At 39.4% G+C, this 27365-nt stretch overlaps 1 protein-coding gene across 5 annotated transcripts in view; it reads left to right on the forward strand.

Moving 5' to 3' along the window:
• MASP1 (MBL associated serine protease 1) overlaps positions 1–27365 on the forward strand; it is a 1330562-nt gene that overhangs the window by 544246 nt on the left and 758951 nt on the right. For all 5 annotated transcript variants that reach the window (XM_044070394.1, XM_044070395.1, XM_044070398.1 and 2 more), the window contains exon 7: positions 10199–10317. In XM_044070394.1, the coding sequence (XP_043926329.1) occupies positions 10199–10317 (119 nt within the window). The remainder of the gene's footprint in view (positions 1–10198; positions 10318–27365) is intronic.

Raw genomic sequence — 27365 nt, forward strand, 5'->3', positions numbered from 1 at the left:
ATCAATAATGAGGGTAGGATAATGTTTATGTTTAATTTCTCACTAAGTTCAGATGCATATTTATAGAGCTCCACCTTGTCCCACTTCATATCATCCAAGGGAGTATGTCTCAGGTCATTCACTCCCACGTACACAATACCCAGGGCATATGTGTACCTAGGGTGAAGGGACTTGAAGGCCTTAGTGATATTATGGGTCCTGGCAGCAATGAAGCAGCTAACAGTCCCTCTGTCTTTGCTTAGCCTTGTAAGTATTGTATTAACTATAGAGTCACTTATGGCCGGGATGTTGTCAGATGTATTGCTTTGGCTTTGATAACTTAAGAGTTTCTGCTTGCCAGTTAAGTGACCTCTTTTACCTGTTGTGTTCAAATGTGCTATATCCTGGTTTGATCTGTTGGTGAGGGGTTGCATGCAGAAGGCAGGTCTAGGGGCTTTGGCTGATGCCTAGTCCTAAGAGTTCTAGAAGGATTAGATAGACTTTTTTTAATGGCATCAGCAAATGGCAGTTTTGTGTTGACAGTCTGGGGATGTTGCATCTGTGTGGGTGGGCAATAAGACAATGCTTGTCTCGCTATGTGCAACTGTCAGTGTGAGCAACAGCACCAAGTTAGTTAAAGATTAATACGTCTCATGGATGAAGTCCCATGGGTTGAGCAGAAGTTCATTTTCAGTGATCATGTGACATTTCTTACAGTGCCATAATAAACTGGGTGCTGTAAGTCTGGTAATAGAAGTGTGTGTGTGTGTGTGTGTGTGTGTGGGGTAATAAGCTATCTCTCATGTTGACCAAGGCAGTTGAGTACTGAAAGTCACTAAGAAAATGAAGAGGTTCATAGGTTGGTACTGGGCTATCTGCCTGAAGGCATATATTAGCCCAGCCATGTTGTGTGGTATTCACCGCCCCTTTAGTAGTTCCCTAGACCCTTGTATTAGCAGCTAGTACTCCTGGCCCCTATCTAGTGTGATCCCTGGTGTGAACTTTCCGTTACCCATCCACTCATCAAGGTTCCTCTTGAAGAGTGATAGTGAGGGGCTCTGTCTTATGTAAATCGGGACAGAGATCGCCTCTGAGAAAGCGGTATGCAACAGAGAACAGTCTTAGCTTTTTCAATCGTGCTGCATAGGGCAACTGTTTGAGGCCAGTAATCCTCTTGGTTAGGTACCTTTGTGGTATCTCCAGCTGCTGGAGATGTCTAGCCAGGTACATTCCAATTGGTGCATTGTACTCAATAATGGGTCTGATGAGGGAAGAGTAGAGGGGCACCATTACATCCTTAGATCTTGATGCAAACCCTTTCGTGATCAGATGGGTCACATAGAAGGATTTTCTAACCACTTTGGCAACATGGTTATCAAAGGAAAGCTGACTATCTACTTGGGTCCCTAGATCCCTTATTTCTTCTTCAGATTTCAGGGGATTGTTCTATGTTGTAGTTTGCAGTTACTCTGTTTTTTCCAAAGGGGATTACTACGCATTTTTTTGCACTTAGCTTGAAACCATGGATTTAACACCATGCATCAGTCTCATTTAGGCCCTTCTGGAGGATCTCCATGTCGGCCGGAGACTCTATTATAGCACCCAGTTTGCAGTCGTCCGCAAACCTAGTCAGCCACAGCCCTTCCGTGCTTGCCTGTACTTCTGAGAAGCATATGCCAAACAGGAGGGGCCCCAGGACAGAGCCCTGAGGCACACCACTCATTACTGGTCTGGATTCGGACATAGATCCCACTACTCTTACTTTATGGGATCTGTCTGAGAGCCAGTTTGTGATCCATCTTGTGACGTAAGGGTTTATGCCCAGGCTGGTGAGCTTATCAATAATACCTGAATGGGGAATGGTGTCAAATGCTTTAGCAAGGTCAAGGTAAGCCGTGTGTACCTCCTTTCCCTTATCTATACCCTGAGTAACTGTCTCAAAGAAATCCATCAGGTTCAGGAGGCATGATCTGCCCTTGATGAAGCCGAACTGTGTGGGGTCCAGCGACTGGAGGTTCCCAATCTCTCCATTTATGAGTTCCATAATGATTCGCTCCATAGCCTTACAGATCAGACTGGTCAGGCTTATTGGTCGGTAGTTCCCAGGGTCAGTTGTGGCCCCACCCTTGTGTAGTGGGACCACCATTGCCGTGCACCATTCTATGGGCACATATCCTGTGGAGAGGCTGAGACTGAACAGGGTATTAAGATGCAGGGTTAATTCCTTTTGGCTCCAGATGACACAGCCTGGGACACCATCTGGTCCCATGGAGGCAGTGTTTTTAGCTTTAGATAGAGCCTTGTTAACCAATGTATCAGTAATAATTGGACTTACACAATCCCCTAGAATGGTAATAGGCCCTGTAGGTGGTGAGAGGGGAAGAAATTTGCACTGAACCTGTCAGCCAAGATGTTGGCAATGTCAGAAGGGTCAGTGTATTTTGTTCCATTTTGTACTAGCTCAGAATAGACCTGAGCATTGCCATTTAGGTTTTTGACGTAGCCATAGAAGGCCTTATAGTTATCCTTGGCATCCTTGGCAACTTTCTTTTCAAAATTAGCTTTAGTTGACTTGATGAAGGCCCTCACTTTCTTACTAATGCTGATCAGGGATGATTTTTCTACTTGAGATTTGGCAATTTTTTGTATAAGTCTCCTCCTTTTATTGTACAGTTTGCTTATGGCCAGGGTCCACCAGACTGGTTTCTTCTTGCTTGAGGAAGGAGTCTTGGTTTTATTTGGGATAGTACGGTCCATGCAATCCTGAAGATGCATATAGAGTGCCTTGGTGTAAGATTCCGCATCCTGGATATCATTATCCTTCTGCAAGGGAATAGTGAAGCTTTCCACTTCGGATGCAAGTAGTTTGAAGTTTGCTTTGGAAAGGTTTTTGACTATGGTTTCTTTGATTGGGGGAGATATAGGAGTGAGGATGTCCAGGGTTATCAGTTTGTGGTTAGATCTGACCAAGGAGGGGGTGATAATGGGTGTGGTACAAAGGGCGCCCATATTTGTGATGATTAAATCCAATATGTTGTCCCTCTAGTGGGGGAACATACTAGTTGTTCAAGGGCATTTCAATTTATAAATTCTATGAATCACTGAGCATAGGAGTTGGAACATTGGTAGTTCGCCCAGTCTATACCAGGGTAGTTGAAATCACCCAAGATTATGGTGTTGGGTAGGACCTTTATATTTTCCAATGTCTCAAGGAATGCAGAGTGAGCATCTTGGGACATGGTGGGCAATCTATAACCGGCTATGACTTGAAATGTGGTTTTGCCTGCTGATAGCTGCACATGGATGATCTCTAGGGCATCATGCTGTGCTACTAACCTGGAGATATGGGTATCCTTGATGAATATGGATACACCTCCGCCCTTTGTACTGCGATCCGGTAACTGAGGCCGGAAGGCATGATATGAATTATAACCTGGCAGTGCTGGGGTGCTCTCTTGAGCCTTGAACCAGGTTTCCGTCACTGCACAAACATCGATTTTTCTCCATGCTGAGGAGAGCCTCAAGTGTGTGCATTTTGAGGTTGAGACTTCTGGCGTTGAGTAGCATTACCCTTAGTTTTTGGTTACCTGTGCTGGTTACGGTGGTTGGTTTGTCCTTTGACTCTTGCCTAAACAGTGCCATGGGAATATTTAGTGGAACTCATTTGTTGATCTTCTGATTGCCCTGCAATGTAGGGCATCACAGTTGCATAACTCTGGTGGGGTGTGTGATATAGTGCCAGTATAAAATGTTTCTAGCTGACATAAAGTTATTATAAATGGCACAGCATATATGATTTCTCTGTGTGAAATTTTTATTTCAAGTACCTTACTACTACTTAGTTCCTCCATTGACTGCAGAAGAAATAAACAATATATCATCAATGTCATTGACCTGTTTGCACATATCTGTAGATACTTGCTATCTGTAGGTACTTGCTCAAATTTGCAGCGCTCTTTGAGCCTCTTAATGGAACTATGATGATAGCTGCTATGTGTGGAAAGAGTGATTCATAAAGATTCATGAATTATTTACATAATCACCATGATAACCACTACAAATCTACTGGATATAAATGCATCAGCTTCATGTGGCTGGAAAATGCAGATCACCATTACAACAGTCTGCCACACCTGTGTAAAGGGTTTTGGGATGTGGAAAACAACATTAATGGTTTTGTATGCTAAGACTGAAATGTTACCTTTGCTGGTTTATCTTGTGGTTGTTCAATATAACTTTTTAAGGAGTCATGGAGGAACATTTGCACAGCACCAGTACTGCATTGAAATGTTGGCTTTTTTGGAGAATGAAGGTGAATATTTGCAGTCACCTGTAAATGCTTGTAGGGTTATTTGGCATAAACCCTTGTGAGGTATGATATGCTACTGAAGCACAGCTTATATGCTGGATAAAGTGTGACAGGTATGTTCATTTCTTGCTTTTGTTTTGGGGGGATCTGTTGAGCGGAGGCAATGGCAATATTCATGCCAGCATTGATGTTAGGCTAGCATGTATAATCATAATATATAATTACATAGGTTCATAGATTAGTATTAAGTTAACTGCCCTTGCGAGCCATTTTAAGCCTAGCCAATTGTCCCTTGGGAGACTCAAACCCTGCACCTTGTGTTTTTAAGGCAAACACCTTAACCATTAGGCCACCCTTACAAACTTCTGTTCAGGTTCAGCACAACACATGTACTCATGTGCAGAGAGTGTGACATCTCAATGTTATCCCTATCCTATCCCTGTAATGAAGCATGTGTTATTTCTCTACACATCATAATGCCTAAAGGGAAATGCAGAGATATGCAAGTTCTTCCACATGGAGAATGAGATCTTGCTGCAGGCTGTCCATCTCTATGGTTGATAGATGTTCAGCCAGGATGTATCTGACTGGCCTTACACTGACTGAGCATGGAAGGATGTTGTCAGTGATATAAATGTTATCAGTAGCCAAGGTAAGAGCTATGAACAAGTCTTCTGCTGGGTATCTAACATAATCAGATATGCACAGAACCATGCTGCCCTCCTTGTATAGAAATGTAGGGCAACGTGATGAGGGTGGCCTGTCAAAGCACCACTAACTGAAGAAGAGCATTTCCTTGCCTCTCGGTGTGGGAAAACAAACCCATCATTTTCAGATGATAGTTTGCTGGATCTTGATGCAAAACTGCATTATTCTTCAAGAATCTCTAATGATGGTACCCCAGATGTGTGATAATACTTCTCAGGCAAGTGCATATGGCAGAATGGTGTACTTAAGTTCATATGACTAAATATACATTTCTCTGTTGTGTTAGAACATCAGGATTACAAGCCACTGCAGTGCATGCACAAGGCAAGGTCTATCTTTGAAAGCTCTGCTACTATTTCCTGCAATTATTATTTCTGTACTGGGATGCATTCTGCTTATTGTGGGTATTTTAATTTGTTGACTTCAAAGGTGATGTAATATCAGGCTCCACCACAGTGAATATGACATTACATGATGCTGTTGGGGAGTTAGACTTTGATAATGATGGATGTGACCAGCTGGAATGGTCAGAGAGCATACTGTACATTGCATATAGGAATGTGGAAAACAGATCTCCTATCCAGTCTGTATTCATGGCCTCTGCACCTGTGGAACCCAATCAAGACACTCAAGATTACCAGTGAGGGGCTGGATGTCACTGAAAGATCTAGGAGGAAAGGTATGTCTTCCTCTGTGACACAGACCTCAGTGTCCACCATAAACTCCACTGGGCATAGGGAAGAAATGGGTGCTTGGTATACTGGTGGCCATAGTCAACATGGGTACTGACACCCACCATAACTAGCTGTTTAGTTGTCTGCAACATAATGAATATGCAGAGCTCCCATAAAGGCACAGACAAGCAATACCTCAGTATTTGCAGAGATGGTGCATGTTTCACAATGTATTTCTATTATCTCAGGGAATACATGTGCAGCAGCTTTCTACTAAGGCCCTTCATTGTTCACAGGATATGTGCCAGGTTCACATCCCATAGCCACTCCATGTCTGGATCCAATGTTGATGGCAATCATGAGCATAGGAAGCCTAGCTAAAGCACACACAATACCACTAGTTCCACTGCAGTGTGAAATATGGAGGTCAGTCATGTAAATGAGGACATCCATGAGGGCACGGCGCTTGTGTCAAAGGCACATCTGGTATAGCGCATCACTCATGGGCACATAGTACACCTACTTCTAGGCAAAGGCTTCTTACTGCCTGTGACACTCTGAGGGCAGGCAGCTCCCATGGATGGGGGTGTGCAGAGGATGCCAACATTTCTTCTGTTAGTACCCTTGATCTGTCCATAAGATTATACTACAATGCTGCTCAGAGTGTTGAGGCTGTGTCCTAACAGACATATTCATACAGTTCACTGCAGTGTCTGGTTCCAGACACATACAAACACACTCGGTGACAGTGGCCCTTTCAGAGTATTTTACATTAGCACCCAACCCACATCATGCACACGTTGCAACATTGCAGAAATTTCCTTTCAGTTAGAACACCTTGCTCACATTTCCATGTGGAAGACACTGCACACTTGTTTCCCACCCCCTCCCTGTACAAGTAATAACTGTACCCTTCCATTTATACCTTTGTTACTTTGGTTCTCTAAGTGTGATGCACAAAGTGACCAGTCTATGCATGAGTAAGTATACTCCATGTGTAGGTCTGCATGTATCAGTTTAACCATATCGTATATGCTTTAAACTGACCCAATGCCATGAGACAATGGATACCTGTTTTTAATTGTCATAACATACTGTGTCCATCTTTGTCTGACATGGTCATGTCTTGCTGTTTAGTCACCCACTGATTCCTCATCTAGTTTACCCGATACTGCCTGGTCTGATGGATGATGTTACTCCTCCATATGCCTTCCCTGCTGTAATTGCTTCCTCAATATTATGTTGTGAAACATTGCATGTGCTAAGAATATCTTTGTATATTTTCCAGGTTCTTGATGCAAGGGATGACCAGAGACATCTAGACAGTGTCTGGTGAACTGTGCTTGTGACAATGCAAAACTGTATCCATTGCTTGGCTCAGACTGGGACTCCTGATTTCTATATTCAGCTATGGCTCCTGGGCATATCTGGCATCACCACTATGATACACCTTAGAAATGTAGACTGTACTCTGTGCATTACAGCTCACCTGGCAGTTGGCAGAACAATAAACTTTGCAGTTCATGTACCTTCTTCCCAGCTCACCAGGTTTATCAGTATACATGCAGTCTATGAAACTAAGCACCTCAGGGAAATGGGCTATATCATAAAAGTCCAACATGATGCTGTCACTCTCCACTGTGGTATAAGGAAGCCACATGTGCTCCCTCCATGTACTGTAGCATGGCATTGATGAACTGGTGATGTATCCTTAAGGCAGATCCCTGAGATATCTCCACTTTGTCCCCTGTTGGTTGCTAATATTCTCCAAGCCATACACACCTTAGTACCCACTGGGTAGGCATCCCACAACTCCCACATTCTTACAGATTTGGGCAACGCGTATCAACCAGCTCCTTCATGGTAGCACTGTCCATACTGCAGCTGTCTATAATGTCAGTGAAATGAAGGCCATGAAATATTAAGTGCAGTCTGATTACCCTTTGCCTCCTGGTGATAACACATAACATTGTGACTACAGGAAGCAAATAAAGTCTGTTGCATGTGCACGTTTAGCAAGCCATAATATTGTTCTACTGTTCTCTGTTGTAATGCCATGATTTTATGGTGGTTAAATTCTCTGGCAGTGACACTTGAAGTCATGGATTTTGTACATTTCTGAATATGCAGGTCCTTCTTTTTAATACTATCACTCATTACCATCTCATTATGTCTCCATCAGCATGCATTGCCAGAAACTATGTTAATTGGCATTCCCCGCTCTCACTCATTGTGTATCTGAATTGCCCACACCCTGTGAGTGGCTGCTCATCATGCACAGTTGCCGATTTAATGTGGCAAACTTTTCTGAATCCCAGCCATTGTCACATATACACTTAATTGTAGAATTTGCATAGGCTATTACTGCACTGATATTTTTTTCTACAGCAAGATATATAAACCATTAGAAGAATTTTGATCAGTGTCTTGAATAACAAATGACAGATATGGAGAGAAGCATTATCCCCTCTGGGAAAGCATCCCCCAACTAAATGTAACATACAGTAAGGAATTTGACTGTAAAGTGAGATATATTTATCCAGAGAGGTGCAGTGTTCTCTCCTGTGTAGGAGATACAAAGATAGAGCCACTATTGTTACCCTTCTCATTCTAAGAGAGTTTTTTATTGGTGGGAGAGAATGGCAAAAATTATTCTGTGAGTTTATTTTTATGTAAATCCGATTCTGACAATCTGTAGTGGATCGTTTATTTGTTTGGAAAGAAGGTTTAATAGCTCAGTGGGATTCAGCCAGTCAACACAATTAAATAAATGCCTACTTACCATGAAAATAATCAGTTAAAAAACACTGTCAGAAAATAATGGTAACATTACAGCGTGCGTTCAGTATTTAGAATGTTAAATATTACTTTAAACTTGCAATGTATTTACATGGAATATGAATGTAGTGTAATAACAGTTTTTAAAACAATTTCCAAATTTTGCAGAAATGCAGTAAAATGATTTGTTTTAAACAGGAATGTCAGTACTGTGCTCTGCTAAAAAGATATGAATTTAAACTTGTGAATAGCCATATACTACTGTTGTGAAACACAAAGCTGCTATAATTATACAGTTAACACCAGGATCCACATGCTGCTATTGCATGCCAGACTGTTATTGGAACAGATGCTAATAGGAAAATGCAGCCATATTTTCTTAAACAAATTAGCCATGCAGCAGGAAATAAGGTAGATCCCATTAATCCAAGTTTTATTCAGGATGCGTCCAGCTTCAAATTTCATAAGATAAAGTTATTATGCAGCCAATAATTCCTGACAGGGTGGGTCTTACAAGGAATTCATGAACTGCCTAGGGATGTTGTGAAACCAAATGCCACAAGCAAAACACCTTCTCATCACTGGCAAGTCTGTAATTTCACTCGCAACACCCATCCCCGAGGGCATTACTGTCCTTATGAAATAATGCAGGATAACATGCTATGTAGTTGCTGTTGAAAGTATTTTGCATTCAGAATGTAAGATATATAAGCACTTAATGTCTATACACACACACACACACACACACACACACACACACACACACACACACACACACACACACACACACACACACACAAGTACAATGACTTTATTGACAATGTATACCACTGATGTCTGATTTTGATCAAATGAATGAATAAATACACAAAAAATCATAGGTACAGAAAACTATTTAGTTCATTGCTGTCATATTCATACAGTGCAAACCATTATAAAATCCCTGCAAAGATATACTTGCCCACAGATGTAGCTGCTCTTTATTAACTGTATAGCACAGATGTGTGAGTGTGATTAAACAAGTGAATTAATATGTAAAATATAGCCACAGTAATGTATTTCAGTTCAATGATTTCAAACACTATAATCTGTAATGATCTCTTTTACAGACATGTACAATAACTCAACATATATATAAACACAGCCAATGGGCACACAGATACGCATGCACACACCTATAGTTCCTTGTAAATGCTGCTGATGTTGCAGTTAGTTGCATTCTGTCTTTTTTCACTTGCTAACCATAGCTTTAAAAAATAAACAACAGACCCTTAGTGAAAAAATACAAGCAGAAGAATTCAGCTTCTTCTGCTTGCTCATTTCCATTCTTGTTCTGCCTTTTCAAAAGCTTTTTAGCTTTAGTCACAACACATGGATTTTGTGCCATGAACAGATACTTATGTTTTTACCAGTCTCTCAAAACAGTAACCCTTTGGAAAGTCAAGTATCCAGTGGGGAGTTGCTGACTCTTCTAAATTGTCTAAATTACAGTATACTTTTTCCATTTTACTTCTGAAAATAGCAGTTTGTGTTTATTTGGCCTTATATTGTTAAGAAAGAGTTACAAGAAATGATGAAGTCCCAGATGTAGGTTCCTTATAACGGATTATATTAAAAACAACCATATGAAGCAGACCAAGCCTATTGCTGGAACAGGAACAAAGCAGATTTCACACAGCTGCAAGATGTCTTACAAAATCAAATTTAACATAACAAAAACAAACCTTTTTCTTTTTCTCCTGCAAAAAAGGTACACCATGTCCAGTCCCTCAGCCACCAGTAAATGGGAAAATTGAACCTTCTCTGAAACAGTATTCTTTCAAAGACCAAGTTCTCATCACCTGTGACACTGGATACAACATGATAAAGGCAAGTTCAATTGTTTAATCCCAGTAACAAACTATGCTAACTGCATCCTATCATCGTATATTAACAGACATAGTTTCTTGCATTTGTTGCTGTTTTTCCACTTATGTTGGATTCTTGTGGGATTATTATCTTGTCAAAGTAAACATGCATTGGGAATAGTAAGTCTCCATGCTTTGTAAGATTCTTACTTTAAACATTAGGTTTTACTTATTGCCACTGCATAAACAAGGAAAACAAGATACAGCTGTGTCTAACTCGTACAGCAGCTTCATTGTCTCATTTTTGCAGACTATTTCTTTGTAAGACTTGACATCTGGAATTGTTTGGAAGTAACTGATAAATACAAACTGTGGTTCTTTATTTTTTTTCTTTTATTGTCCAACTTTTAGATTGAAGCCGTCTGTTTCTAATTTTTGTTGCAGTCATTTATACACCTCCATTAATTAACAGGTGCAGTACTTCAGATGTTTCCATTACAAAAGGGTGACACTGACACCTCATAAAACACTGTCATAGTTTTAGTAGAAAATATCAGAGGACAAACACTGTAAACCATCATAAATAGATGTTAAAATACATTAGTAAAGTACTGTGTGACAAAAGATCTGTTTGAACTTGTGTAATAAAGCAGATATTTCCAGTCATAAGAGTTGCCAATATCATATTTTGCAAGAACACACAAATTATGCAGGTTTATATACCAGGCAATCACTTTCTCATGCAGCATTCCTTTAAAAGTTTCAGACTTTACTGCATTCCTGGCTTTGGAAAACATAGAGCAACAGGAGATAATAGCATGTGTTATGGTTGTACATTTAGCAGTTGCTCATGATTAAGTTAATGAGCCTCCACTGTTCAGGGTATTTTCTTCAACAGTGCTCCCACTTTCTACATTCATTATAACATATTTACTTTACCGTAGGTAGGTTGGTATAATATTCAGGGAAAATACTGAACGAGGTCACTGCTCTTCCTTTCTTTTTTGAATCTATATATTGAAGTTGGATACTGTTCCCAATGGACCTTTTACAGAATAAGCTTAAGGTATAGAACAAGACAAAGACAATAAATTATAATAGTAAATTAAACACAATTTAAATTCAGACAGATGACTGAAAAGATACAGAAAAGTAACAAAATAACAATGTATCTGCAGTTTCTCACTTGAAACAGCAGCAGTAAATGCTATCTTATATATGGTATTTACAGTAATGAAGTAGGACTGTACGAACGCAACGTTAAGCATAGTTGGTCAAGGTGGAAGCATTAAAGGGGAACTATAGTAAAACTGATATGGACACAGAATTATATTATCCAAACAGAATGAGGAGATGAAGAAAGGATGGGATGTGCAATGATTGCAACATCATAAACTGAAATGTAAGAAATGAGGTGTCATAGCAGGTATCATTAGCAGCAGTTTGTGGAGTTCCTCTTTATGCATGCTGATAAATATGCCAACGTGTACATTTTTTACTTTTAAATTTTTCCACTTTTTAAACAGATAGGCATAGTAAAGTTACCAGTCAGTATGGTGTGTTATATACAGAGACCAAACAGATGTTGAATGTGTATGCTCCTGCGTACATGTTTGTTTTTATGGTATTTACCAAAGGGCCATCTCTTTGGAAAAGGCAGTGTACTTTGTAATATCTGTGTGATGTCACTGAATATGACTTTACTGACTACAAAAAGAAACAAAATTACAAAAACTACATTACTCTATTCAACAATACAGTTTCTTTCACTACCCCCCCCCCCCCAAAAAAAAACACAATCTTAGGATTCAGAAACACTGGACCCATGATTGCGACAAAACCAACACTATTTACATTACATGAGCAATGAGCCCTGAGTTTATTAGCAATGCTAGCAGCCAGGCTAGTGACCTTCACCATAGCCACAACAGTGGTATATGGGAAGATAATGTTAGACCAAGCCATGGCCACAGCTGCAAACATTGACCATGCAATAGTTCCTAGTTTACTCAATTTGAAACCATGCTCACAGTAGGTAATGCTAACGTCCTGTTCTATTATATCTTAAGGCAAAAGATATACAGAGAAATGCCTTATAGAAGAATGTAAGGTGGGCATGGCTAAGGATGGAGTGTACAGGTGGTAGGAGTAGGGCAATGAAAGTAAAAGAAACTGACAGATGACTGCAGGGGGAGCTGCTAAGCAAATCAGGAATGCAGAACACAATGTAGAAGGGGGTGTGATGCATACGCTCAGATATCTGTCTACAATGCTTGAAATTAAAAAAAAAGAAATGTAAAACTCAGACAGGACAGGTAGGATACAGTACAGTAACAAGATATATTAACCCACACCAGTTCTAAAATAATCAAAGTGCTGTAAGTGTACCTGTACTATAATGTAAATGTTATTAAAAAATAATTTGACCATAAGGGGGATGTGAATCTATTACTTTCTACTATGATATTCCATCAAGTACTGCGTTTACAAGATGAAATATAACACGAACCATACTGAAGGTGTCAGGGAAACACATATTAGGGAATGGTACACTTTTGCAAACTGAAAGCAGAAAACAAAAGTCAAGCTTCAAATGATTTGAGCCCATTAATCTCTGCAGTGATATTTTACCACAAACTGCATTTACAAGGTGAGCCATATCAGATCAGAGTCATACTTAGGGTGACAAGAAAATAAATATCAGGGAATATTATATGTCAGCAGACTACAACCAGACAAGGAAGAACAAGCACACACAAAAGCAAGAACACAAACAAAAAGAATCCAGTAAAAAAAGAGATAGTCAGGTCGTAAGACATTTTAAAATCTCGAGAAATAGAAAATTATTATCAGCTATGAAAGTCATAAGATTTTGTTTTTAATCAAAATCAAAAAAATCAAAATAATATAATGAAATAAAAATAAAAGACATATACATGAATTTTTATGGTGTATATACATATATTTAAGTGATTTGATTTTTTTTATTTATTCAAAGTTCTCTGATGATCTGAACAAGCGCTCTATGACGCGGACTTATACTATTAAATAAATTTTATTATTTTCATTGCTGCTGCCTGTAGGTTTACTTTGTATTGTGGCATGATCTCTTTTTTAGACTACAACCAGAGAAGTCACAAAAGCAGTCAAAAATTCTGGGGGGTACTTGAATACTCAACCCTCTTCATTTGAGCTCTACAAATCACTTCATGAATAAGCTGAAACATGGAAGCTGTCATATAGTAGATATTTTTTATGCATTCACAGAATGGAAGTAGAAAATTCAAAAATATAACCCAGAAAGGATTTGAATTCTCCACTCTATGCACTGACAGACTGAAAATCTCTTTTTGAACAAGATGAGTCACAGAAGCAAGCAGAATAAAAGCATAAGCTTTACCCATTTCCTGTTTGACAACTTCAGAGCAATGGTGCTCAGCTCATTTGTACAACCGATAGCAGCTGAAGGCAGCATTGTAGGACTTGATTTTGGCAAGATGTCATTGTTGCTACAGAATGATACATGCCATGTCTTGTAAGTTGTAAATAGGCATCAATGGCACTGTTCATGATCCACCACTCACTGTTTGAGCACATAAAGATAAGCTTTGAAGCCTTTTTTTGGCCTGTGGTGTGTTTATTTCTTTTTTGACCAGACTAAAGTTTGGCATAGGAGTATAGGAAGGAAATGAAAAGAGCAAGCAGGTAATAGAACAATCCGTGAGCAAACAAGGAATGTCCCGGATGGATGAGCGGCAGGAGCCATTTACTTACCTACTTTACTACAGGAGAAGGGAAAGCTGTGCAAGGAAGAAAAGAAAGTTAATGGTGTAGATTAGGTCACAGGGAAAGAGAGACATGATTGACAGGGCATGGGTTAACACATGGAGGGACACAAGTATAATGGAAACATCAGTCAAACAGGGGGAAATTGAAAAACCAAAAAGGGTGAGCACAGATACAAAAGACTGGGGTACACCAGGCTGGGGGATAGCACTGGGTGTTTGTAGATGCAATCTCTGACAACTTGAGATCCTGTTGGAGATTACTCATCACCATGGGTACTATTACCACTGGGTCCTGGCTCAAAAGTTGGAGCCAGTGCTGGGCAGGGCAAGATTCAAATAGCACTGGAGCATGGACTCCTTGTGGGCAATTTAGGCATCCAACATCATATCAGTTATAGCGCCTCACAACCTCTGCTCGCTGCTGATGGTGGACAAAGATGTTACCTCCATTCTCACTGCTGTCAACAGGTTCCACTGCACATTCCTCCATTGTAGGGTGACCTGCACAAGTGCAGCAGGTAGGGCAGGAGCTGTGGAGACAACTTTAGCAGTCTGGGACACAGATGCTGGGTGTTTCCGAACAAACTGGTGGTAACGGTGGTGCTGCCTGCCATTATTGGCAGGAGATATTTAGCTAGACCAGTGCCTGTCTGTGGAAAGTGCTGCATTTTGATGCATCAGACTACAGTACAAATACAAAGTAAACATACTACTCAGGCATGCATATTTCATTCAAAGATGATAGGCAAAGGAATGCAAATCCTATTGTAAGTTGTGAAATATCCAGCGAACTAATATTAATGATCTTCCATGTATGGGCCCTAGAATGTTGCATTGATACTACTGGACATAAAAATATGCATGAAATGGTGTTCTTGACAGCAAATGTGGACAGGGGGAACTGAACCCACAGGTATCCTTACAATCTGAGAACAAAGAGACTAATATGAAGAGTCACTTGTCGACCTATTCAGGAGGAGGCATACAGAAACACACTTCTAGCACTGTACAGTCATACTGTGTCAGACACACGAGGGTTGCATGAAAGCTATAAAGTATAAGTATTTTAATGCCTACTACAGTCACTACCAAAAGCCAGACAAGCTTATGACAGCATGTACACTCACACCAGCATTCTGTTAGGTTATCCACTCTGCTCCTGTTCATCTGCCTGTTTCTTTCAATCTCTAAAAGAGATAGAATTCTAAAAAAGGGCATAATGTAAAATTTGTAGATGATATGCACTAGCAGGTTATTTGGGTAGGTTAACTAAGTTATATTTACAGTACAGAGAGGGTGACTGTGCCTTAACTTCTTCCGCCTTTTGATGAAGGAGGTCAGGATCGAGATGCCTCATGTCACTGTAAAAGTGATGTCATTGTTCCCCCATACTATGTGGGATACCAATAGCATAGCTAACAGCCTTGTCCAAATTATTCCAGGTTTTAGCCTTATGCTATGGACCAGTGTAGCCCCCTTACAGGAACCTCTAATTTCGCTCTTTATAGAGGATGTTCAGAAAAATATTGAGCTCCTCCACATATCATCTCTGAACTCTGAAAGGAGTACTACCCTCTCTTTCTTCAGCTACAATGCCTCAACTTGAAAAATTTCAGGGATATGGTAGGCAATTGCTGTCCATAACAGTTCTTGCATGTCTCAACTTCTAAGAAAATATGGGCATTGACAGGTATCTCATTTGCACAATGGATGGCAAATTCATCAATATATGTACTGTATTGTTATGGTTTCAATAGCACTTTAAGGCATAAGACATGGCAGTCTTTCATCTCTATATGTGTTTCTGACAATACTTGCTCTATAGTGACTCCACCTGAAGATGGTTAAATATGGGATGACAACTCTCTCAAACATAAAATAATTGGCTGCAGCTGCCTGTAGGTGCTCAGCGGTGAGCACGGCATTGTGTAGAAATCTCCATGATGTTTACCAGATTTTGTCATTGTGCAGATCGAGTCATTCTTAAACAACAATGGGATGAGTAATAGCATAATTGTCACATCTGGAGGGTTGAGTCTACACAGAATTAATATTATGAGAAGCACAGTGTTTCTTCAAGTTATGGATAAAAACAATGTTTAAGGAGTTTGAATCTTGTTAACTCTTTTCCTCCTGCATGAAGATATCTGTCTATATTAAGTAAGTACTGCTTCTTACGAATGCAGTCCTTAGTACAACAGTAGACTTGACTACTCTATATCCTGCTGCTTCTAAGGGATATCTGTTAGTACTTTTAAATGTCTGGCCATACTTGTCTTAATCATAAGATCATAGGACGTTACTAAGCTGTTTCCCATAGTCCTTACAAGCCTAGCCAAGAATTTAGCCCATGTTCCAACAGGTCAGCACCTGATGCCATTGTCCAGCAGGGACACAAGTGGAATCCCAGGGGCGAATTTTCTGTTCCCCCATTCAGTTATCCAGGTTGCGCTTAAAAAGGGTTAATGAGGTACTTTGCTTGACATGGAGAGGAAGTTTATTCCACAAAAGGTGGAGTCTCTGGACACAAATTTGTCCCGCCAAGAAGTCCTATTGATGTCACAGACCACGTTGAGGTCGCGCGTGCAGGTTACTTGAGTGGAGCTTGACTTGTCGATATGTAGCAGTCCCATCAAGGCAGGGTCTGAGATTGCTTTGCATGCCAGACAGATATCACGTCTGAGGAGTCTGTAAGAGGCTGAGTAGAGGGACAGGGCCTTTAGCCTATCTATGTGTAGGGTAGATGTTTGAGGCCCTAGAGTCTCCTGGGGAGGTACCTCTGTGGTCTCCCCAGCTGCTGCATGTGGTTTGTGAGGTACACACTGAAAGGAGAACTGTACTCAGTAATGAGTCTTATAAAGAAAGCGATGTTATGACCAACTTGTCTCTGGATAAGATAGCCTTACTGATGAGGTGGGTCATGTAGAAAGATTTCTGTGCAATAGGGGCAATATGGTGGTCAAAAGTCAGTTTACTAAAAAACAGGGTACCCAAGTCCCTCACGACTGATTGCATGCTTATTATTAATGTGATAATTTGTGGGGATGTCACTGTCCTCAAAGGGGGTGATGATGCATTTTTTGGCATTCAGTTTGAGATCATGTTTCTGGCACCAGTCATTTGTTTGGGTGAGACCCTCTTGGAAGATGTCCATGTCACTAGAGGAACTGATGACAGCACCCAGCTTGCAGTCATCTGCAAACGTGGTCAGCCATAGCCCACTGGTTTTGGTCTGCACCTCAGAAATGTATATCCCAAACATCAAAGGCCCCAAGACCGATCCCTGGGGTACACCGCTCACTATGGGTCTACTGCTTGAGGTGGCTTCCCCTATTTTGACTAGGTGAGTTCTATCAGTGAGCCAGTTTGGTATCCATCTGGTAACATATGGATTGATGCCTAGCTGAGAGAGTTTCTCTATTACACTTGAGTGAGGAGTAGTATCAAAGGCTTTGGCCTGGTCAAGGTAGGCAGTGTGCATAGTCTTCCCCTTGTCCATGACTTTGGTGACTGTCTCAAAGAAGTCAACCAACTTTAACAGGCATGACCTTCCCTTGATGAAAAAAAATTGTGTGGGATCGAGTGTTTGGAGGTTGCCAATGTCCTTGTTAATGAGGTCCATGATAATCCACTCCATGGCCTTGCAGATCAGGCTAGTTAGGCTGATGGGTGTATAATTTCCTGGATTGGTGGACACTCCACCTTTATGCAAAGGGATGACAACGGCTATCCTCCACTTATCTGGGATTAAGCCAGTACTCAGGATTTGGTTGAATAGGGTGCCTAATGGTGCTGCAAGTTCCTGCTTGAGTTCATGTAGGATGCAGCCTGGGATGTTACCGGGTCCCGTGGTGGCTGTATTTTGTGCCTTTGAGAGGGAAGTGATTACTTGCTCCCTAGAAATAAGGGGAGGGGGGCAGGTGCTGAAGATGTCCTGATTTACTAATGGGGGGACAGATGGGTGAAGTTTTCACTGAACCTGTCTGACAGCAGGTTGGCTATAACTATGGCATTTGCATGTGTGGTGTACTTGACCACCAGTTCTGAACAGATCTGGGTGCTTTCTTTGAGATTGTGGACATATGTGAAGAAGGCCTTATGACTGTCTTTAGTAGATGTGGCCGGTTTGGACTCGAACTTTGCTTTAGAGAATTTCACTAGTGCTCTTATTTGCTTGTTCATGCTAAGGAGAAGTTGCTTCCAATTTGGCACCTGCTCTTTCTTTTTCCTGGACAGCATTTTTTTTCCTTTTATTATAGAGTTTATTTATTGCAGATGTCCACCAGGCAGGTTTATTCTTCCTTGAGGAGGATGATTTCATCCTGTCAGGTATTCCTGATTCCGTGCAGCTATATAAATACTCATATAGTACTTTGGTGTAGGTTTGTACATATGTGTCAGTTCCTCTGGAGGGGGGGGGGCTGTAAAGCTGTTTATACCTTCCCTCGGGAGGTTGTAATCAGCTTTGGAGAATTTTGACCCTAGCTACAGTTACTTGTTTCTATCAACTCCAAGATCACACTATATGGGGAAAAGGCGAAATCCAACTCGCAGCTATACCACAACCCACTTCCATCAACTGCCCAGAATTTTGTAGAAAGTCCGGCATTTTGCCTCATGCTTCCTATTTTGTTCTCATCAAGTGTGTGTCTTTTTTTAGCAAATGAAATTGGTTAAATAATGACAAAATATTATATCTCACTTCATATCCAGCAGAAAATATAAGTGAATGCAAAACTTGTTATTCTACCAACTAAGTGCAAAACCAAATGTTTAAAATTTATTCCTGACTTTGTACATTTATCACAATATAATTGTTTATTTTATCCATAATATATCTGCAAAGAAACTTGTACAAATCCCAAGATCTCACACAGCCAGCAGGTTTATGAAGTTTTGATCTTAATGCCAGTGGTGTATACTTTGGCATTCTGAAAGTTTGATCAAATTAATGTAACACACACATACAGAGCCACACATGGTTTACTATCAAAATCTTTAAGCCCACAGTCTAGAAACCTATAATCTTGACACCATAATGTTGAAAGTCCAAAAATGCTGAAGACCACAATATCAAACTCCTGGAACAGGCCCCCTGCAGGACCAATGTCAGATAGTAAGGTGATCCAGTATTTGCTATTTTTAGACATTGTGGTCTTAAGTGTTTTGGCCTTTTGATATTGTGTATGTATTGATATTATGCATGTAGGTGTGTGTGTGTATATATATATATATATATATATATATATATATATATATATATATATATATATATATATATATACATATATATATATATATATACATATATGCATGTGTACAGGTGCTCCCACTTACAAACTTTCAAACTTACAAACAAACCCAAATGATCTTCATCTGCCATGCAAGAGGTCGCGTTAGCAGTCAGTCTTTAGCCTGTAAACAAACACAGCAAGTTTCTTTGGGATTCCAAAAGTACAAAATAGTGAAGAAGGACTATCGTTTAAACCTATTGTTTCTGCTAAAAATTCGAAAACAGAAAATATTTCTATATGGTTGGATCACATTCTTAACCCTATAGCTCAGCGTTCGGAATATTATTTAAGAGACTCCAGGCACTTGTTAGAAATATTACACAATATAAAAATAACAAGTGGAGAAGCAGTTTTTGCAACTTTAGATGTAAGGAGTCTCTATACTTCTATTAACCAAGAGGAAGGGTTGGAATACATGAGAGAGTATCTCTCTTGTAATACCGACCTTCAAGCTGAAAGGATTAATACAGTTTGTACCCTCATGCAAATAATATTAGAGAACAACATTTTTAAGTTTAACAAGAACTTGTACAAACAAGTTTCTGGAGTGGCTATGGGGTCAAGAGTTGCACCGGCATTTGCCAATATTGTGATGGCCAACTGGGAACAAAATTTTCTGAAAACACATTTGAGTTTCCACAAAGTTCTATTCTATTGCAGATACATAGATGATTTGTTTTTCATTTGGGAAGGAGACAGAAGTGAGTTTGTAAGCATGGTGGATGATTTAGACAAGACCACTAAATTTTTATTTTTCAAAATAGGTGGTTTTGGTACAGAAATACATTTCTTGGATCTTACTCTTACCAGAGATGGGGTGGATGGTAAGATACAGAGTAAAATTTATAGGAAGTCCTGCTTTGTTAATCAATACTTACATAGAGATAGTCTCCACCCAGAACATATGAAAAAGGGAGTCATATAAGGGCAGATGATAAGGTTAAGTAGACTCACCTCAGATGATAAGGTTTACTTTGAAGAATTGGCATCTTTAAGACATATGTTCTTTCAAAGAGGTTATGATACCAGTTGGTTAACAAAGTTAGAGAAAGAAGTAACAAAACTCAGAAATGGGGTAGCCAAGCCTATTTTGTCATCAGAGGATGTTATTGTTGGGGCACCTACTATTGTCAACGACAAAGTTGTAACTGTCTGGCATGATTTCCTTAGTGCTTTTCCGCTGCCCATAACAAATGAAATGTGGCCAATCAAAAGTATTATCGAGAAAAATTGGAACATCATTTTGGGGAATAAGGAACTTGTTACATGTTTAGGTACATCACCTAAGTTCACTTATAAGATGGTTACTAACATCAAATTCATCTTGGAGAGAACACTTAATTCAGAAGAGACCCGAGGTAGAATAGTTGTTAACAAAAAAGGAACTTATGCTTGCAATAACTGCAAGCAATGTAGGTTCGTTAGTAATACTTCTTTTGTAAAAATTAGACACCTGGGTTGAACTTTTTGGGCGACAAGATACTACAATTGTAATAGTCAATTTGTGGTATATTTGGCAAGCTGTTCCACATGTGAGAGTTATTATATTGGGAAGACCAAAAGAGTCCTGAAACGGAGAGTATACGAACATAACCTAGCTATTAAGAAAAAGGATAAAAGTAATGCTTTAGCAAGGCATGCTTTAGAGTGTGTTAATTTTAAAAAGTTTGAATTCTTCATTTTAGAACAGATAGATCAGGGAATGTTTAGTGGAGATTTAAATAATAGACTAGAACAAAGAAAGAAGCGTTATGGCAGCTTCTGTTTGGGGCAGACCTATTACCTGGTCTAAATGAGATGATTAATTTAAAATGTTTTTTAATTGATAGATAAATTTAGTACACAGTAGTAGTAGTTAGAACATGGTTCTAAGGACAAAATAATATTGGTTAAGCCCCAATGTGTTTTACTTTTACCTCACTTCATTTCATTCATTTTTTTAGCTCTAAATTCATGGGTTTTATCAGTAAGATATGAATTCAGTCAATGATTTATACAATATGAATAGTGTTTATTTGTTAACATAATGAGAATTTTTTTAGTATATTTATAAGAGTACACATTACTGAATATTTGTGCACTCACGTACATTATTATTGAATGATGGAGGATGTGTGTGTGTGCATATGTACGTGTGCTTGTTTACACAAGCGCACACATTTTTTTGGAGTGTGTGTGTGTGTGTGTGCGTGTGTGTGTGTGTGTGTGTGTGTGTGTGTGTGTGTGTGTGTGTGTGTGTGTGTGTGTGTGTGTGTGTGTGTGTGTGTGTGAGTGTGTGTGTGTGCATGGGTACACATTTTTTGAAAAGGATACAAAAGATATTGCTTATTTGATGTAACACACACAACATTAGTATATAATTATTTATGGATTTTTGACTAATATATAGGTATTTTATAAATTTATTTACAATTGGATGAACGTATATTAAGGTTTAACAATTTTAATGTTGAAAATTTAATTGAATGACATCATTTCCTGGATTGTATGTATAAAAAGAGGAGTTTGGGAAGTCTCCTCTTTTTCTGAAGAAGTTCACTATAATAAATGTGAAAGAAAGCGCTAAAAAATACTGTCTCAAAGTGGTCTGTGAAGGTTTCTATCTTTATCAGTTTCTAAGTTAGTTTGGTTTTGGTGTTTGCTAAACACAGCATACTGTATTTCTTTCTCTACAATGTGACTTCTCAATCTGCGATGTGACTTCCTACCTTGAACATTAGTACTGTGCCCCAAACATGTTGCTGCACCATGGTTATTTTTACAAGCTTTATACATTATAGTAGAAGTCCAACATGCCTCCTGTGCGTAAGAGAGAAGCTAGTATTAGTGGTGGTGAATGCAAGAAGTGCTACGGTATTACCATGGAAAGTAAGGTGAATATTATAAAGCGAAGCGACTTAAGTGAGAAAACTGCAAACATAGCAAGTTCGCTTTGGATAAGTCATTCAACTATTTCAACAACTGTAAAACACAAAGAACAGATTATGCAGCATGACAAAGGTTCTGTACCAATACATTCCATGATAATTAATAAGAGACAAAGTGTAGTTATGGAAGAAATGGAAAAACTATTGAGTATGTGGATGGAAGACCAGTATCAGCGCTGCATACCTGTAAGTCTTAACTTAATTCAGCAGAAGGCCATGAGTGTCTGAAGATTTAAAGAATAAATGTGGTGACAGTGAGACCATTGGCAAAGTAACATTTAGAGCTAGCTGTGGCTGGTTTCCTTGGATTTAAGACTCACTCAAACTTGCACAACATAAAGGTGGGTGGAGAGGCTGCCATTGTGGATATAGTAGTGGTAAAGAAGTTTCCTAAGGTATTGCCAGCAAATATTGATGATGGAGGTTACCTACCAGAGCAGATTTTCAATGTCGACAAGACAGGTTTGTACTGGAAGAAGATGCTTGAACATGCATACATTGTGAAAGAAGAGAAGTCAGTGCCTGAGTTTAAAGCATCAAAGGACAGATTTACCCTCCTGTTAGGTGGAAATGCTGCTGGTAACTGCAAAATTAAACCTATGTTAGTCTATTATTCCATAAACCCCAGGGCCCTCAAGGATGTTGTCAAAGCTTCACTTCCTGTAGTGTGGAAGTCTAACTCTAAAGTATGGATGATAAAACTTCTTTTTGACAATTGTTTTTCCATTCCTTTTCACCAGCGATGGAAAAGTACTGCCACAATAAAAATCTGGCCTTCAATATCCTGCTTATCCTTGACAGTGGCCCAGGTCATCCACCATTCCTAGACACTTTTCACAATAACATCAAGGTGGTGTACCAGCCTCCCAATACCACCTCTGTCATTCAGCCAATGGATCAAGGTGCCATAGCAACATTTAAAACTTGCTACCTGCGCAGAACTTTCACACAGGCTGTGAAGGAGGCAGAAGGCAACAGTGGAGTGACACTGAGAGTGTTCTGGAAGAAATGTAACATTTACAAGGCAATTAAGAACATTGTTGCTTCCTGTTGTGAGGTAAAGGCTACCACCATGAATTGTGTTTGCAAGAAGCTCTGCCCGCAATTTACAAACAGCTTCAATGGATTTATAGAGACAGTGACTTCGGTGGCTAACAAGACAGTGGAACTGGTCAGGCAACTGCAATTGGAAACTAAATAAGATGATATTCGAGAAGTGTGGGAATATCACAGTAAGGAGCTAAACAATGAGGATTAGATGGAGCTACAGTTGCAAAGGGCCCAGGAAGAAGTCATGGAGAAGGAACATGAAGCTGTGGAACCCAAGAAATTTACCTGTAGGCAGCTGGCTGAAGATTTCAACATGACTGAGAAGACACTTGCTTCTTTTGAGTCTCAGGACCCAAACACTGAAAGGTTTACACAAATGTGTATGCAGTTATTCACAAAGCTATTGCTTGCTACAGGAAGATTTATGAAGATAAGAAAAAATTAGTTGTGCAGACATCTCTTGATAGGTATCTGAAGAGAGCTGAGGTGGGACACAATACTCAAGAACAACAACAAGAACCATGGCCATCTACATCCACAGGAGGTTCTTTGAATATTCCCATTTCCTGATGGTGTTCCATCTGTGCACTCATCACCATCATTTACCTAACTATTGTGTACAGTGTTATGCTATTATACATTAAAGTACTGTTTAAGGTTAGTAAAAAATACACTACTGTCAAAAATATGGTACTACTGTCAAGTGTTAGTGATGCTTAATTAAACACTCCACTAATCACCTTTGTTGTACAGAGAGATTATTTCTGTTTATGATTATAGTACAGTATTTTTATCTTTATTGGTTATTTGTATAATTTTGGTGCTTTTTTGGTTTTTATTGGTACAGTTTTGAGCACATTCCAGTAATCATCATGGGTGTGTTGGACTTATGAACATTTTTGACTTACAATAAACCCCCAGGAATGTAACCTATTCATAAGTACATAAGTAGGGGAGCACCTGTAAATATACATATATATATATATATATATATATATATATATATATATATATATATGTGTGTGTGTGTGTGTGTGTGTGTGTGTGTGTGTGTGTGTGTGTGTGTGTGTGTATGCATGTGTATCTCTCTCTCTCTCTCTATATATATATATATATATATATATATATATATATATATATATATATATATATATATGGGTTCATGTCAGTACATCGACAAGTCGGAAGATCGACATTCACTCCACCGACACATGAAATAATCGAAACCGCAAACACGGACATTTAACAGGTAAGAGTTTTAATTTCGCTAATCATGCCTACCATGTTTTAGTAAGTGTGGCAGTGTTATGCATGTGTGGTAGGCATGATTAGCGAAATGTAAACCTCTTACCTGTTAAATGTCCATGTTTGCGGTTTCGATTATTTCATGTGTCGGTGGAGTGAATGTTGATCTTCCGACTTGTCGATGTACTGACATGAACCCATATATATATATATATATATATATATATATATATATATATATATATATGTATACATATATATATATATATATATATATATATATGTATACATATATATATATATATATATATATATATATATATATATATATATTTCTTTACACACACACCACACAAGCACACACACACACACACACACACACACACACACACACACACACACACACACACACACACACACACACACACACACACACACACACACACACACACACACACACACACATACACACACGCACACTCACACATACTTATTCTCTGTATATACCCCAATGCCACATTTCTCATACAATCTTGCCCTAACCCTGCCACAGCCCCTAACTCCAGCCTTGCACTTTACCTTATGAAAAACCCATTCCCCTAACAGAACCACTAAACAAGACACTCCAACTCACATCCTGACCATCGATGACTTCAGCACACAACAAAGAGTGCTGCCAACAAACAAAAAATACAAACACCCTGCCTACCAAAGTGCTTCAGCAATGCAGAGGTCAATTTAACCTCAAATCGTTCAATGCTCGGAAACCCATAGATAGAGAGATATATGTTGTAAAGTGGATTTTTCCACAACCCGCAAGTAACTCTGTTAGTAAGTTATCTCTGCAATTGCAGGGGATCAGTACTGGAAAGCAGTTCAACGAAAACACAATGATCCTGAGCTGTGAGGGGAAAGCACGCAAGTAAAAGACCTGTGTGTCTAAGAAAGGTTTGGGGGAGTGAGTGAACTGTCTTATAAAGTTCAGCATTACAAATCAGTGAGAGAAAAAGCCATAGTTTGTAAAGAATACTTTTTGCTGATACCCACTAAGGAAAAGGATGGCAGAATAAATTACAGCATGGAAGGAAAAAGAAAGGATTTAGCTGTAAGATATTGTAAAATGAAATTAAGAATGTGTTAGAGGCACAAAGGTAGTTCAAGGCCACTGGTCTTGTGGATCCAGATCCAGAACAGGATTCTAAGAAAGCTGATGTGACAGTAGCATAACGTCTAACAGATTTTTGTAACAAGTCCCATAGGAAAGGAATTATCTTGAGGGACTGCCTTTTTTCTCTTTTTAACATAAGTACATAAGGCCATTAATACTCACCTAATGCCTTCTGATACTCTTTCTTCCATTTTGTTTTGGCCTTCTTGCAGTGGATTGCATTATTTTTTGGTGGTGCCCAGTGATGGAGCAAGACTCATCTATCAGAATAAGAAGCCAGTGAGCTTTATGTCAACAGCTGGAAAACCTACCTGGTGCTCCCGAATTCAAGGCTGATGATGCTGATAAAGAATACAGGTCTACTTAATGAATCCTGTCATGGATTCATAAAAGGAAGTGAACATCTTATGAGCCTGAGTGAGTTCTTTTCCTTAGTTACTAGAGATGTGGGCACAGGCAACTTTGTTCATGTTTTCTGTCTGGACTTCAGTGTAACCCCTGAGTCTATCTCATTTTGAAGTTATCATGTGGGAGAAGCAAAGGAGGGGAAAATCTTAGATCATAAGAAGGTGTCATTAGTGCCCACAATGAATGACCATATCTCTACCCAATTAAATCTGTTCTTCTTGTGTTACAAAGAAGACATGGAAAACTGAATCACTCCTTTTTCCGATGGCACCTAGGCTGGAGGGGATAGTACCTGATGGAGAATGCAAACAATTTTATGGACTCTAAGTGACTGTAGATGTACAGTGTGTCATGGCATCCCTGTTTCATCCATTTCAAGTATAGCTTGCCATGCCTGAGTAATGATTATGCTTGAGGTGGTAGGCCTATAAAACCTGGAACATAAGAAGGATTTGTGAGAGTTATTACAGAAAGCGCAATCCATCAGGCTGAGTGCAGGAAGGAAGCACCAAGAGCAAACCAGCTGGTAACGAGCATATGCAATGGTTTAACTACATGGGATGGAAGCCTAGGAAGGTCACAGCTGGAACAGTGTCTGTAGCTGTAGAGGCTTTAAAGCAAGGAACAGGTTACACAGTTGGAGATGGCACAGAGAAGACAAAATAAGGGGTGGGAAACTGAAGGCGTTGCATATGAAGAGAATTGTGGAAAGTTTGACCTCTTTTCCTTGAAAGTAGGAGAGACTTGGATCATAGTATGGTAACATAAGACAATGAAGGGAGTGTGTGCTGCTCTAAGGCTGGAAAGGAATGTCAGGTTATACAGAATGCAGCATAATTAGCAGGGCAAGAGTATACAGATGAAAAAGACATACTTTCCTCTACTGTCAGTCTTTTTCTGCTTTTTGTATGTACTAACCCCCATGTCTGTACAACTTACACAATCATAGAGAAAAGGAAATAATATAAACTCAGGAAACCTGATCAGTTCCCTTTCTGCATTGTTGCAAAACACTAGGGAAATCCCAAAGCCATTTGTTTCATATGAGATAATATTCCTTTAATTGGATGACAAAGTGAAGAAGACAACACTTGATAAAAATAAATAAATATTCAGTGAACCTATATAAGGCATCAAGAAAAAGCTGGGATAACCTCTCCATCTCACTCATCTGACCATTTTGACTCCAT

Source organism: Protopterus annectens, chromosome 4.part1 (genome assembly GCF_019279795.1).
Source record: "Protopterus annectens isolate FY-2018-M chromosome 4.part1, PAN1.0, whole genome shotgun sequence".
Classification (NCBI taxonomy): domain Eukaryota; kingdom Metazoa; phylum Chordata; order Ceratodontiformes; family Protopteridae; genus Protopterus; species Protopterus annectens.